General features: G+C 49.1%; 1 protein-coding gene across 1 annotated transcript in view; it reads right to left on the reverse strand.

Annotated features, from left to right (window-relative positions):
• Nucleotides 1-2,793: 2,793 nt before the first annotated feature.
• LOC135827215 (uncharacterized) overlaps nt 2,794-16,417 on the reverse strand; it is a 26,782-nt gene continuing 13,158 nt past the window's right edge. The window contains exons 5-8 of the mRNA XM_065339743.1: nt 10,612-10,860; nt 5,740-6,048; nt 5,240-5,359; nt 2,794-3,229 (exon numbers count right to left, since the gene is read on the reverse strand). Coding sequence (XP_065195815.1) covers nt 3,153-3,229; nt 5,240-5,359; nt 5,740-6,048; nt 10,612-10,860 — 755 coding nt within the window. The 3' untranslated portion in view covers nt 2,794-3,152. The remainder of the gene's footprint in view (nt 3,230-5,239; nt 5,360-5,739; nt 6,049-10,611; nt 10,861-16,417) is intronic.

The following is a 16,417-nucleotide window of genomic DNA, read 5'->3' on the forward strand; positions in this document are numbered from 1 at the left end:
GGCGCTGAAACGGACACTCTCACCTGGTTTGTGTTGAACTTGAGGGCCCCGAAATGGCATGGAATCTGTGAAGTGATTCATGCACTGCTCTAGACATAATTTGACGAGTGTTGCGTGCAATGGGTGGGGGATCTTATCAAATGCGGCAGTGGCCGATTGCACACAGCCCATGTCAGCAAGAAAACGCTGTGCCATGTCTGCCTCGTAATCTCTGCCCCATGGTTGAATTTCACATTTCACACCTCCCGACTTCCAAATGCCCATTCCTCAAGTAATGATAGCGAACCAGTCATGTTAGACATACATGTAGCAACTTGTGCTATGATTACCCCAGGGTACCACTCCCTGGATTACCCCAGTGTACCACTCCCTGGATTACCCCAGGGTACCACTCCCTGGATTACCCCAGGGTACCACTCCCTGGATTACCCCAGGGTACCACTCCCTGGATTACCCCAGGGTACCACTCCCTGGATTACCCCAGGGTACCACTCCCTGGATTACCCCAGGGTACCACTCCCTGGATTACCCCAGGGCACCACTCCCTGGATTACCCCAGGGCACCACTCCCTGGATTACCCCAGGGTACCACTCCCTGGATTACCCCAGGGTACCACTCCCTGGATTACCCCAGGGTACCAATCCCTGGATTACCCCCAGAATACCACTCCCTGGATTACCCCAGGGTACCACTCCCTGGATTACCCCAGGGTACAAGTCCCTGGATTACCCCAGGGTACCAATCCCTGGATTACCCCAGGGTAACACTCCCTGGATTATCCCAGGGTGCCAATCCCTGGATTACACCATTCAACAGCTTGCAAGGCTGATTAGTTGACCACCACTAGTTTTAGCCTGGTGTATATCACCAAGAGTACATAACCCCCCAGAGTGTGCAACGCCTGATCCAGTTCTGCATAGGGTCTTGGTCGAGCGTAATCGGATCTTTGCGTCATAATACCGTACACATCTGAGGGGAACCCGGGGAGTCGCGGGTACTCTCGGATCAAAAACAACGGTACCCTCCCTCGAGACCGGCCTTGCGCTGGTGTGGAGTGTACGCATGACATCAGAAGATCCGATTCCGCTCGACCAAGACCCTATGCAGAACTGGATCGGCGTTGCACACTCTGGGGGGGTTATGTACTCTTGATATCACACAGCTGGTTGACACCCCCCCCCCCCACACACACACACCTGTCCTGTCCTGTTGACCCACTGTCGTAAAGGTCACGTGCTCCCATTGCGGGAGGAGGGATAGAAGCATACATGCCGGTACCACATCAAGTCCCTGGACTGCTGAAACTAGGCATATCTGAACAATGCCGGCAGGAAAATTGGCAGAATTCGGTACTTTTTCTGGTAAGTTTCATGCATGTTTAGTATGTGGATAAAGAAATGGACCAGAATTCGAGGAATTGCCCGCCATGAGGTTCGTATGGTTCTGCTAATTTCACTGCTTTTCGAGCAGAATCTGCCACCTTTTCGAGCATTATCCGCCAATTCATAGCTGAAATCTCCGGGAGCAGTGCTGACACAGTAGAGGAAAATTGGCACGTTCATCCGTTGTTGGGCGGTTCTGGCGAGGCCTACAAGGAGCGGGCTGGCTAGCGATTGAGTTCGACGGACATTGGTGGACAACGAGTCCACCTCTGCTACGACATCATTTCCCACAATCTGCACATTGGCATGCACCATGCTGCTGTTGCACTGGCTTGCAACGCTCTGCCGCGCACTTGTGGCGTTTAATTAAAGTTGCTTGGTCTAGAGCATACCTTTCCACAGACGGAACACACACACCATTGGACCATTGGACACCCATCGCCAGAGGCGATGATAGCGATACTACAGCAGAAGCCATAGCAGCAGAATCTTGTGCTGGGATTGCACCATTCAACAGCTTGCAAGGCTGAAGAATTGACCGCCACTATTCAGCCTGGTATACACCACACAGCTATGAAGTGGCTTTTTCTGGCCAGCGAATCCCCTCCCCCCCCCCCCACACACACACCTCAGACCTCAGACCTCAGACATGCCCATCGCTGAAGCGATGATAGCGAACAGCTATGTTAGACATAGCAACTTGTGCTGGGATTACACCATTCAACAGCTTTCAAGGCTGATGAATTGACCGCCACTATTTTTAGCCTGGTATCCACCACACAGCTGTTTGAAGTGACTTTTTCTGGCCAGTGAATCCCTATTTTTCATTTTTCCATTTTTCCTTTTTTTCTACACACACACACACACCACACCACATACTCCGGCATACACTGGCTGTTGGTAACCACCCAGGAGAATGAAAGAAAAGTCAGGAAGAGTCCAAGAAAGAGAAGAAAGACGTGTGCGACCATAATCGTCGGGAATTGAACCCGCAACCTCTCGATTGGAAATCGACTGCACATACCACTGCACCATATGGGACACACACATACACACACACACACACACACACACACACACACACACACACACACACACACACACACACACACACACACACACACCATTGACCATTTGATGCTCATCGCCGGAGGCGATGATAGCAATGCTACAGCAGAAGCCATAGCAACTTGTGCTGGGATTGCACCATTCAACAGCTTGAAGGCTGAAGAATTGACCGCCACTATTCAGCCTGATCTATACCATAGAGCTATGAAGTGGCTTTTTCCGGCCAGAGAATCCCCACTTTGTGATCCTTTTCAGTCCCCCCCCCCCCCCCCCGTATGCACATCACCGCACATACTCCGGCATGCACGGGGCAGTTAACCACCCAGGAGAATGCAAGAAAAGTCAGGAGGAGTCTGAGAAATTCAAGAAAGATATGTGTATGCATCATCAAACGAGCAACTTCTGGATTGGAAATCGCTGCAAGTACAAACTAGACCGTACGGCACTTGAATGTGCGTATGGTGAACTAACGAATGTGGGACAAACAAGGTGGCCAGATATCGTCTACCCGTGTAAGTCGGCCACAGAGCAAGTAGATGGCCTTACTCATGGCAAAGTACTCGTACACAGCGGAAGCCGCCAGGATACACAGAGCGAGCCTTGGCAGTGCACCGGCAGCTACTGACTTGGAGGCACTGTAGCCATGGTGATGCTATCGCAACTTGCCTGTGTTCTTGCAGGGCAGACACGGTGGCAAGCGTTTACAGATGGAGTGCGGCGACCATCAGGAGAACTAGAGCCAAGAGAGATGGCATGGCAGCTCCATAAGAGGCTCCGGCTGAACAAAAAGCAAAAGAAAAGAAAAGCACACCCTCAGTCACTCCATCATGTACTGAAACGTGAGAGACTTTCAAAAGAGACTAGGTTTCGCTACTTTCACGACCATGACACATTCCCGAAAATAAATCGCTACGAACCGCTCTGCACATTGATTGTAGACAGTACAAAATCGAACTGAATTTTTTTAAATCCAACTGAATAGATGAACATCAATCTGGAAAGTTTCTCATATTGTACCTGCGCAATTCTTGACTACTAGTACAGTTGAACATCGATTATCCGACCACCTCTGGGCAGACAACTGTCAGGCGGTGTTCAGATAAGGCAAATGTTTCGGATAAGAAAAAAACTGTCACTCACACACTTTCAGTGGTTATTACTAGCCGCACGACCTTTTTACTTTTTACTTTTAAAAATTTTCGTATTTTTTGAATGGCTCACTACATGCACAGTGCGTACTCTACGGCACGTGCGCCCAAAAAAACTGTTACGGATAATCGAATGGTCGGATAGTCGATGTGCGGATAATCGATATTCAACTGTACACATAATATGCATGCCGTGAAAGTTTATCGCTTTTACAGTATAGAAGAGGTAGCTGGGTTAGAGAGACAGTATCTGGGAGTGGTACAAAATGTTCACCGACCAAGTCTTCACCAGGGGCCAATGGATATTCCCAGTGCAGTAAAAATTCAAGAAGACAACTTTGCACACGCAAGACATGAGCAAGAACCATGGGTGCTGTGTAGGCTCCGGCGGATTATGCTCGCGAAATCATGGAATTATGCTTTCATGGATTCTCGCATTATGCTCGCAAAATCCTCATATTATGCTTTGCGAGAGACTAAAGGTACCCTCACTTAATTTTTTTGCCGACTACCCACCAAAAAACACATTTCGACACGCGTGTGTGCTGGACGTCTGCGCGTGCACGACAAGACGTGTGAGCTGGCTGACAAGTGAGAGCCAGGGAGTCGTCAAGTACCGGCATTTGACGACCCCCGGCCTGGTGAGAGCATGCATCATGTCCAGCTGGCGGGAAAGCCTTAAGGGAACCTAAAATTGTAGATCGATGGGTTGAATCTGAAATTGTGGATCTACACGAGGTTTGTTTTGATGTTCTGATACTTGTTGTAATGGCTAGTGATCTTGCAAACTGTTACTGTGACTTTTCCAAGTCCTACTGATACACCTTGTCAAATCAGATGCCCTGTAGTAAGTAGTCTTGGTGGAACCAGACTGGAATGCGTTGAATTCGTAGCTTCTGAAATTGAAATTTATTTTTTCTTGAGTGACACTGACAAGCGATGGCATTGGCGACAGGAGAACTTTGCTTCCTTCCAGGAGAGCTGCATCGCAGTCGGATCCTGTCCATGCACATGCGATCATGCCGTGTCAGTGGAGAGCTGATTTTCACCCGAGAAAATAGTTTTGAACATTCATGAAAAGGATATTGTTGCTGTAGCTAGCTGACAGACATAACCTGTGGCAGTGGTGTATGGAATCAGCGTGCAAGGTCTGTAGCAACTTGATCATGGCAGAGAACGAGCTGAAGCGAGAAATGAAGGGTGCCATGCAGCTTACACTTGTGCGTGTTCTACGTTACTCTACGGCGAGGAACTACACACGCGATTCAATTTCGCAGACTTCGCCGCTTAGTGCCAGCCGGCTAATGTAAATCGCAGGCCAATGTGTGTCATAACTTCAAATGATGCAAGCAGCAACCACTGATCGATTTCTCCTTTTAAATCCCACGGCCGGCCAAAGTTTGACGACGGCAAAAACGCTTCACTTCGAAATCGGCCAAAGCTTCTCAAAATTTGTTGATTTACAGTAAGTAACTTTAATTTTAGTGGATTTTTTTACAATGTAGACAATTGTAGACTCTACGTATGTGTAAAGTATACTTTTTTTATACCATCAGTGGGGTTCATGGACTCGACGGGCCAAGAATTTCTTTAGTCACAAGTGTAGACTGGTTGTAGCGTGCACAGTAAATTAGGCTTACAGGCAGCTTTGGTCGTAGGCTTGATGGTGATTGTACTGCTGTCCTTGCTCCTGGGTACTGCTGTGCTTGCAGGTACTGCTGTGCTTGCAGGTGCCATGGTGGTGGGAGCTACACTTACATCTACAAGAAAAGAAAATACATTACATGTATGCGCACACACGCGCACACGCACACCCCCACACACACACACACGCACATCCACACACACACACACACACACACACACACACACACACACACACACACACACAGACACACACATGCACGCACACCCACCCACCCACCCACCCACACACACACACGGAATGAATTTTGGAAACCTTGGAAAAGGCTTTGCCAAAATGGTCCCCCAGCTCATCATTTGCTGTCAGAAAATATGATCACACTAGAACAACATACACAATTGTGACAACAACAACAACATACACAATTATGACAACAACAACATACACAACTGTGACAACAACATACACAGCTGTGCGGACAGTGCCAAGCCTTACCGTAGGATTTGAAGACGATCACGGGGTACTTGTATTGGTTGACGGGCGTCATATCGGTAGTTTGGTCGAAGAAGAGCAACTCGTACGTATCCCACTCCAAATTAAGTGGGCTGGTGAAAGCTATCCATTCACATCCATTAACTGGTGCTGTAGCCTCGTAGCAAGTTGAGTTGTACGTACGATACTCAGCGTTTGTAGGCACGTTGGGAGCGAAGTCAAATATGCTTGTGTTATCGAGCGTTATGTTGTGTTTCTGAACGAGAACGCTTTCTTGATCGGTGAAGCCACTTAGAACGGCAGTAAAGTTAGCTGCAGAGAACATGTGCAATAGTGTTTGTGTTTGTGTGTGTGTGTGTGTGTGTGTGTGTGTGTGTGTGTGTGTGTGTGTGTGTGTGTGTGTGTGTGTTGTGAAGTTTGCGTGGAAACGTTAGTGAAAGACAGATAGACAGACAAACAGAGATGGACGAGATGGACAAAGACATACAGAGATGTAAAACTACAGCATTGTATTTACAACCATAAAGTATGTGTAACATACGACACCATACAGGCCAAACGCCCAGGGTTTCCCGGGACAGTCCAGTGAAGAGGGTGTTTGTCCCGGGGTCCAGGATGTCCTGTGAGAGTCCAGGGATTGAGATGGAACTTTTGAAAACGAAATTCTCCCTTTCATGACGCTTTTTTAATGTTTCCTCGAACTTGAAAATCCGTTGTAAGTGCACACAGCACACACATAGTAGACAATACAACCCATAAAGAACTGCAACGGATCGTCGGTATAACGGTAGTCAACAGAAAATTACTTGTGCAGTTCCAGCTCAATGCAATGACATCCCTTTTGATTGAGCAGCAATCATGAAAAATAGATCTGCTAATGATGGATGCGCTAGAAAAACTTGTGTCCACAAAAAAACACAGACAAAATCAAGGGAATTTAGCCTCGTTGTCCAGGGAACTCAAGCCTCCAAGTTGGCATGTATGCGACACTTGCGACAAGGAAATGCCTGTCGCGTACTGTCACTAGCAGTTGCAAAGCCACTGCCACTGAAGTTGACCAAAGTTAAACTCTTGCAGCAATCGGCACTCAGTTTACCTTGAAGCTCCACACAAGAACATGCTACAACAGTAAACCTACAAGATGGTGGTCATCACACCAGACAAAATTAGTAGTGTTTTGCATTTTGCCAAATGATTTTACTTTCCTCGGCCGTATAGGTAGGTAGGTACATTTTTATTTGAATTCGCAGAAGCAAACGGGCGGTGTCGCCCAATTGAATGGAAAAAATAAATTATTGTAGGAAATAGCCTAACATGATAGCAGGGTGTAGTACAAAGCAAAGAGCGCTCAGTCAATGAATAACGTTAACGTTAGAATACAACAACGGGGAGGCGGTAAACAGCACATGACTGGTACTGTGGAGTACCGCAAACGTTCAAAGATTCCTGTAGTGTTCAGTAGTGGGTGTTACTGCTAGCAAGACAGAACAGAAGGTAGGCTTCTTTGAACTGGTGGTACTGGGTAATACTACACACACGTCGGATTGGCAGGATTTTCCATATAATGGACCCGCGAGCGGTTGGACGGTCGTGACCAGCTTTGGAGATTTCGGCACTGGAAGGCCCAAGCTGCATGGCGCGCGCGTTGTGCAAGTACTGGGACGCTCCAGAAGGGCTTGCAGTGCATTGCTTGCCCGACCAATCGAGCAACGCCAGATCATAACAAGGGTCTTTTGCTTGTGGAGCTCTTTGATGCCATACAGCTGCAGACGAGTAAGCAGAGGTTGGGCGCTTGTACGAGGTGGCTGGCCGAATACGGCGTGTGCCGCACTGTTTTGCTGGACCTGAAGGCGGGACCGCTAGTCTTGTCGAAGGCGACCAGAGAACGCCACGGACCCGTAGAGGAAATCTGGCATCACAGCGGATTTCACGTACTGCTCTCTGGACCTTCTTGCAAGGCAACGGCGGGCTCTCCAGAGTGCTCTCATCTTCTGCGAGACCTTCTTTACAGCATTGGTAACGTGTTCGGCAAATCGAACGTGCTCGTCTATCGTGATGCCCAGATACTTCGCATGGGGAACTGCTGGTAGCGGGTTTCCACGGCATTTGACAGTTATGTCTTGGCCGGAAATTCGCAGGACATGGCTTTTGCTAGTGTTCAGGATTAGATTCCGTTCCTGGAGGTGGTAAGCAATCTCGGATGTAGACTTTGTGAAAACTCGCGATACTTCATGGCAATCAGGGTGGCTGAACGTGAGAGCAATATCGTCAGGAAACTGTACTGAGAGGGATGGGTTGGCAATGGTGCGCATATGCCTGGTTTAGATTTTGAAAAGCACGGGTCCGAAAACGGAACCCTGTGGAACACCACATGAGCATGTGCCACTGACACCAATGGCTTCAGCGATTTGCACTTGTTTGGTGCCATTGGAGTGCAGTGCCATGAAGGCCAACTTCGAAAAGATCGCGTAAAAGATTGTCATGCTTGAATTTGTCGAAAGCCTTTGACATGTCCAGCAAACACACACCACTGGCTAGTCGCGCGTCCTTTGCATTTTGAGAATGTTCTCCGTCAGGAGTACCAAAGCATCTTCAGTGCAGTGGTTTGTGCGGTATGCAAATTGGGTGGTCGGCAGCACGTTGTTTGCCGCGAGGAACCTTACAAGAGAGGCGATGTACTACCTTTTCAAGCAGCTTCGCAACAATTGGTAATAACGACACGGGTCTGTAGTTAGTGGCGACTGCAGGGCGTGTTTGAACGGCTTCCGTAGGCGACCGGAATGTAAGGAGGCATTAAAGAGGTCGCATAAGTGCGGGGCAACAATGTCACTGCAGGCTCGCAGCAAGGGATTTCGACACTGCCTGTACTGTAGCCTTGTCAGGATCGATTGTGGCGAGTAATCGCTGTACTGCGGGACAGGTCGTTGGCGTGTGAGCTGAGAGCGAGGTGCGGGTGCAGGGACCATGGGGTATCTGTAGGGTGTCTGGACGGCTTGGATCAGTGACATTAATATTGAAGGAGCTGCTCGCCGCAGAAAGGTAGCACACTGGGTCCTGCCTTGCCTTGGAGCGGCCGGTTACCGCGTTCAAGATTGACCACATTCTCCTTGGATCATGAGAGTTCTGCTCACATTGTCTGGTGAAAAAAGCGTTTCTTTGCCTGTGGATTGCGTTGGATGCCTGAGACCGGGCTGTCTTTTACTGGGTGTGTAGGATGTCATTTCCTCTATCTCCTAGCCAGCGCTTGTGTAATCTGTTTTTCTTTTGCGTGAGTTGGTACGTATCCTTGTCGATCCAAGGTAATGTCGCAGCAGCTTTCTGGCTTCTTGATGAGAGCATGATGGGTGCATGTATGTCTAGAACTGTTTTGAACCCTTGATTGATTGATTTTATTTGGATTTCGCGAGACCAAACGAGCAGGAGTGCTCAATAACAGGGTAGCGAATGGTTGAGTTGTGCTATGTGACAATGTAGTGTGTGCGTGGGGTGGTGGTGGTGGTGGTGGGGGGGGGGGGAGCTGCGGAGGCCCAATACAATGTAAGGGGATGGGAGGAGGGAAGGCCAGCAGAGAGTCAAATTCAGAAGAGGGAGGCCCTTCATAGAAAGCCGTCCACATGTCGTCAACATCCATGTGGGCAGATGTAGTATTAGCGTTGAGTGCTTCGGCGAGGTCACACCGGAACTGGTCGATATCAATGCTGTGTAAGTGGCGACGCTTTTGGCTGTGCCTACCTGGACTAGATGTTGCTATGGCGATATGAAGGTCCGCCATCACCGCGTGGTGGTCGCTAATTGTACATTCCAAAACAGTTCAACTCGAGACAAAGTTATGGTCTGCTAGTACGAGGTTGATCACTGAACCATGATTCCCACTCGGAGTCGGCCGTGTGGGGAACTTCACCAAATTCGAGATGCCAAACATATTGCTGAGGTCTTGCAGGTGTGTACGATGGTGACTGTGAGTTGTCATGTTGACGTTGAGATCGCCAATAATGGTCATGTGTGGCGCTTGCGCCTGGGCCCGCTGCAGTGACTCTTCAAGGTTGTTCCAGTAGTCAATCCCCACATCTGGAGGTCGGTAGATCCAGGCCACTGCATGCCGCCTTGGATCGATATCCAGACAGCCTCTAGGCCATTCAAAGACAGTTCAGGACAAGGTCGGATTGGCAAAGAAGATTTGTAATAATACACGTACCTCCTCCTCGTTTACCCACATGGTCTGTCCTTGTGAGCGACGGTTATATCCAGGAATGGCTAATTCTCCGTCACCAATAGTGCTGTCTAGCCAGGTTTTGGCCAATCCAAAAATATCAAAGTCCTGCGGCCGGAGGAGTGCCGTTACTTCATCTACTTTGTAGCGCAAGCTACAGACATTCAAAAAAACCTAGTTTAAGAGTTCGGGTGTCCTGGGTGCTCACCGGCAAACTGATGGTGGCAGCTCTTGGGGAAAATACTTGAGCATGTGGATTTAAAGAAAAAATATAGCAGTGAAAAGTAGTAAGTAGTAAGAAAAAGAACAATCATGAACGAGGGCTAGCATAGAATCGAGATTACAAGCAGGAGATATTCTTTACAGATCATTGGCTTCCTCGCCGACTCCTCACACGCTGGGCAAGGTGGTGCATCTCTTTTGCAGATGCCTCATTTGCCCATGCGGTTTGGGGGTCTAATGCCAGGACTCTTGCGCTGAATGTGTGCTTGCCTGATGCGCGGATGAATCCTTCGTCATCCGGTGATGAGGGACACCCCTTCCCACCACAGAGCGGAAATGCCAGCACTCCACGTGTGGCCTGTTTTGCAGACAGGGTTCTCGCGGTACTTTACGGTATAAGCATACTCTCACACACTGCCAAAATGACAAGAGAGGAAGCTTACCTTCCCGTGCCAGTGCGGGACTCATGGAGTAAAGAACAGCTGCATAGGAAGTCATGCCAACCATCATATTGGCAACAAAGTTTGTGCTGCTTGTGACTTGACTGGGGGTGAGGTGAGCATCGATGGTCTGATTATTCAGGAATGTGACTTTAGGGCGATCCGCCGTTCCCAGAATATTATGCAGGACTATCGTACCATTGGTTCCAGTTGGGACTCCGGCAGCAATGAGATGTGAGCCAACCGTTGCACCTGTGTATGGACACACAACATACATGCATACAGACACACACGAACACACACACACGCACGCACACACACACACACACACACGCACACACACACACGCACACACACACACACACGCACACACACACACACACACGCGCACACACACACGCACACACACACACACACATACACACATACTTGTTGCTCACTGCCGAAACTGGTCACGTGCGTCTCCCCGGGAGAGGGGAGAGAGATTCAAAAGGAATTTTGGAAAGATGACTCAATTGGCTATTGAACCGCCCAACGGGCTGACACCCCCTGAAATCCCCAAAACTCTGGGTGGATTTGGAAATGATTCCACTTATGGGCTCACCACACCTCAGTAAATGGGTGAGGACAAGGTGCAGAAACAGGGAAAGGGGGGGGGGGCACACACATGCACACACACACACACATGCACACATGTGTGGTTGTGAACGTGTGTGTGTGTGTGTGTGTGTGTGTATGGTGCAGTGGTATGTGAAGTCGATTTCCGATCAAGAGGTTGCGGGTTCAATTCCCGACGATTATGGTCGCACACATCTTTCTTCTCTTTCTCGGAATCTTCCTGACTTTTCTTTCATTCTCCTGGGTGGTTACCAACAGCCAGTGTATGCCGGAGTAGGTGGTGTGGTGTGTGTGTAGAAAAAATGAAAAAAATGAAAAATAGGGATTCACTGGCCGGAAAATTCACTTCAAACAGCTGTGTGGGGGATACAAGGCTAAACAGAGTGGCGGTCAATAGATGACTTGCACAAAGATTGTCTGGGTTCGAGACGGGGCAAGTGGACTTTCTGACTTCCCACCTTTTGAGTTCGTGACTTTCGAAGTTTCGCTTTTTGCCTGACGAACACTGAGCTAGTTTTTTTGGCTAGCGAGTAGAGTTGTTTTGATTCGGCTTGTATCGTCATGCCGAAGCGCTGCTGCGCTCCTGAATGCACTAGCAGACGAGAGATGGACCTGAGGGTCTCATTCCATACGTTCCGGGCTTTCTGAGCCGGCCGGCCGGGATGCAGAAAAATGAGGGAATATTATTTTAGTATCATTGGTGTAGGCTGCAACAAGCACGTCGTGGTCCTGAAGTGTGACTACTTTCCCGCAGTGGAAGCGAAGTCAAGCACAACGAAAGTTTGTGGACGTCTGAGAAAGAACTCGATTCCCTTTAATTCGGCTGCACTAGCTCCAGAGCGACCCTCTCCTGAGGACAGACTGCGGAGAGGCCAGGAACCTGCCGAGTCACGAGTGGAAGCCCAAACAACGAAAATGAAGGGTGGAAGGACTGAGTGTGAGAGCCATATGGCCTTTAGTAGTACTTCAACTAGTATCTGAGTTGAAGGAGAGAACAAGTGTGCTGGAGAAACGCTGCGAAGTCCTCAGGCCTGATGTGTACTAGCTACTGTTGAAGTCTCACTTGTTCCAATATGACCATTTCATCAGCCCTGACTCTGAGCAGCTGTATCTAGACTTGGACTTAGGCCAGAGACATAGCATTGTATACCATACTGAAGCCATATGTATCCAATGCCTGGATCTAGTGAGAAAGCAGTTTGGCGCAGGCTCGCAAACTATGATTGAATCAGGGAGTGGATGAAAGTCACATCATACCTCCAGTGTCTGCTGTAGGATTGTAGGACAGCCGGGTACACGTGTACCTGGCGCAACCATTTCAACTGGATCGGAGCCGGGTACACATGTATTCGACGCACGCCTCTGCATGATCTGTCACACATACAAGCTATGTAGTCAGTCCTTTCAAAGTTCGAACGTGTAAAGTTCCAATCGGGTCACAGCCTCACAGGTGACCTGGTACTATATTTTCAACAGGGTCCAAGCGCCGCTCAACCGGGTCGATTACCCGGCTCACCCGGCTCTGCAGCAGACACTGACCTCTCCATGATTAGCTGAGGGTAATGACGACGATGCAGCTCCGGCTGGGTCTCATGGGAAAGTAACTTGCATACCTGTTTAGTTGCAACGAGGCAACAGTACCCCATGTACTGAAGACATGATTGAACTACTTTTTTATCTCCTCCTGGGAGAATGTGGAACAAATAATGCCAGAGTGTGTCTGATAAACATCACAGTCTGCTGAGTATGTTCATTATTATTGACGTAACAGAACTGCGCTGTGAGGTACCTTCTGCGTTGGACCTACAGTTGAGCCACTACTCTTCTTACAAATTCCATACAACGGTGAAAGGATTTGTTGGAGCATCATCGAACAGTGCATTCGCCTTCGTCATACACTAGCTCCGTTGCCTACAGTAATTCACATTTTGACGGGGCGCGCTGGGACGATTCGGAAGGAGCGGCGGGAATCATTGGAGTGCTCATGATGCTGGTTAGCGGAGACGAATGTGAGTGTCAGGAACGGGAACGCAACCGCGCTACTGTACAGATCAGGAAGCGATGGAAGAGTTGAATCTGTTCAGCCTTACATGCCGTGTACAGGGACACAAGCGTAAAAATGGCTACACACATTTCGAATGTGAACTGGTGATGGCATTGTGTGGCGACAAACACAACTGCAACTGTTCAAATGTCAGCATTTCGAACATTATGCTTCCCATGATAACTCACCGAATGGCTCACATGACGGAGTTGGACATTACCAGGCTAGGATTATCATTTGCTGTATTTATGGATAGTCCTTGAGTTTTCAGATGAAGTGCTTTATCTTTTACCTGTCGTTCCTCTAGTATGGCACAATGTCCATGGCTGCTTTCTTGTCTTCCTAACAGACTGGTATAATCAGCATGATTCTGCTTTATTGAAGAAGAAATAAAACTTTCCTTTCGGAAAGGAAGCCCAGAAACGTCAACCCCCATGGACTGTGCTTTATGACTCTCGTCCATCGACGTTAACTGTCGCAATAACTGCTGCATGTATGTTGTGCTGTGCAAACCGTACAAGATTTTACAGCTCACCCACGCCTTCCCAACAGGCTCCTACTATCCCGTACCATTAGCGTTACATTGATTATGAACTAGGCTAGCACAGTTATCCTTCGTTCTTTTGATGGTGGCGGGTAGCATGGAACTTGACGTGTTCTTGGGATCCTCGTGCAACACTTGCTGTTCCCGGAAGCCATATTATTGGGTGCATCGAGTTTGCTTCTATGCTCACTGTTGTTTATAACTATTTCACCGAAGAATATTAAAGGCAAGAGTATTTTGGGTTGGTTTGGACGCCTGGCTTCTCTTCACATAATATACAGTAATGTACTTGCACTAACCTTACAAGTGCACATGACTGCGCATGAGCTGCTGAAGACATACTGACATAAGACACACGGTACATGTACTGATCATGTACACGTACATGTGTAGCGTACATGCCGTGCACCGTTCATTCATGCTGACAACAAAAGTAGATCTACACTACAGACGGTGTAGGGTGCCCGCAGTGTAGCCTGGGTGCACAGGGTGCACTTGCCCTGTCTCACTCGCGGCTCGGATCTTTGTGCAAGTCATCTATTCATCAGCCTTGCAAGCTGTTGAATGGTGTAATCCCAGCACAAGTTGCCATGTCTAACATAGCTGTTCGCTATCATCGCTTCCGCGGTGGGCATGTCTGAGGTCTGAGGGATGTGTGTATGTGTTTATGAATGTGTATGAGAGTGTTTATGAATGTGTGTGAGTGTGCGTGTGTGCGTGCGTGTGTGCGTGTGTGTGTATGTGTGTGTGCGCGCACGTGCTCGTGTGTGAAAATATGTGTGTGATAATGTGTTTAGAGTGTGTGTATATGTGCATGTGTGTGTGTGTGTGTGTGTGTGTGTGTGTGTGTGTGTGCGTGTGCGTGTGCGTGTGTGTGTGTAAATGTGTAAAAGCTGACCGGCTGCCCCTGGACGTGGCGGGTGAGGTGGTCGAGTGTGTAAATAGTTTTCGTTATCTTGGCTCTCTCCTCCACACGAATGGCCGATCCACCCCAGATATCAGCTCGCGCATTGCAGGTGCATCACATGCATTTGGAGCCCTGCGCCAGCCGGTTTTCAATGACAGCAACCTCTCACTTGCTACGAAGCGGCTTGTGTACGGGGCATGCGTGTTGTCTCTGCTTCTGTACTGTGCTGAGTGCTGGATGCCGTTGAAGCCCGACCTTGATCCACTGTACTCTTTCCATCTGCGCTGCAACCGTTCCGTGATGGGCATCAGCCAGCCGAATGTCTGGGACGAACGACTGACCAGGGTTAATGTTCTGGAGCATTGGAATCCGCGTCAACCCTGTGACATCCCCAGCCTGCTGACATCGCGCCGCATGGAGTGGCTTGGGCATGTTGTGCAAATGCATGAAGAGCGTGCCCCGCGTCAGCTACTGTTTGGCACCCTACATCCTGTCTGTCCAATGTGCGGCCCAAGTAAAAGGTGGCGTGATGCTGCGCGGAAGAATCTGGCAGCGTTGGGCATCGATGAATGGTACGACTTGGCCGAGGATAGACAGGAATGGCGGGCCGCTTACAATGTTCTGCCTCGCCCGAACCCGTTTGTGAGCCCCTGCGGACACCTTGTTCCGAGTGTGGTTGTCTCTTCTCCAGGAGTGGTTTATCTCATCATAAATGCCTCGGTGAGCGCGCAAACCTGTATCGGAACAGAGGTAGCCGACAATGTTCTTCCTGCAAGCGCTGGTTTCGCAGTGCCGGAGGTTTGGCGGTCCACAAATGCCTCAACTCCCGGACGCTCCCAGCGACATCGTCTCAGGCTCCGTGCGGGGCGGCGGTGTCTACCATTGCTTTCTCAGGTGACTCCACCGGCGCCGCGTGTGCTGCAAGGCCCACTGTGGGGCCTGTGGTTTGTGTTGCCGCTCTACTCGTGGATTCCAAATTCATTGCTGCCAAAGATGGCTCTCTCGTCGTGCCGACTGAACATGGTCCCTTATCTCTCGGCGGATTGCCGACTTTCTGCCGTCGCTCGTCGTTTCTATGTTGTCGGCCCCGCAAGTGAACACGTGACCGTGATGGAAGTGTTTACCAGGACTAGTCATTGGCAGGTGATGCTAACTTTATGGCTGGCATTATAGTCCCTTTTTTCCAGGTGGCATAATGCTGGCATTATAACACCATTTCGCATGCAAAATTGGCATTACAAGCATAATTGCCGGTCGAAAACGGTGTCATGCATGAAGCTGGCTAGGTCCAGTTCCGACCATCGTGCATCTGAACCCGTCCGGCTTCGTCCGGAGACTTGACATTGCAAACCAACCTACTCAGTGGATTGTCAGTGGAAGCTTCCTCACTGCTGTTTGAGTTCTTTTCTTCTACGCTTTGGCCTTGATCCAAGACGGCCTTCTTGACTCGACTTTTAAAACTTTCAAACTGGCATTATGGAGTAGTGTGAGCATTATAAATGGCATTATATCCTCATAATTATTATTAGCATTGCCTTTAGCATTATCGCAGCAAATAACTAGCATTACCCGCCCATGCTTAACCAGGACCAGAACCAGGTGTGTAAATGTACAAGTGTAGAAATAAGTGTCACGCACACATATGCACACACACACACACCATTGGACCATTGGACCATTGGACGCCCATCGCCGG

Source organism: Sycon ciliatum, chromosome 11 (genome assembly GCF_964019385.1).
Source record: "Sycon ciliatum chromosome 11, ocSycCili1.1, whole genome shotgun sequence".
Taxonomy (NCBI): Eukaryota; Metazoa; Porifera; class Calcarea; order Leucosolenida; family Sycettidae; genus Sycon; species Sycon ciliatum.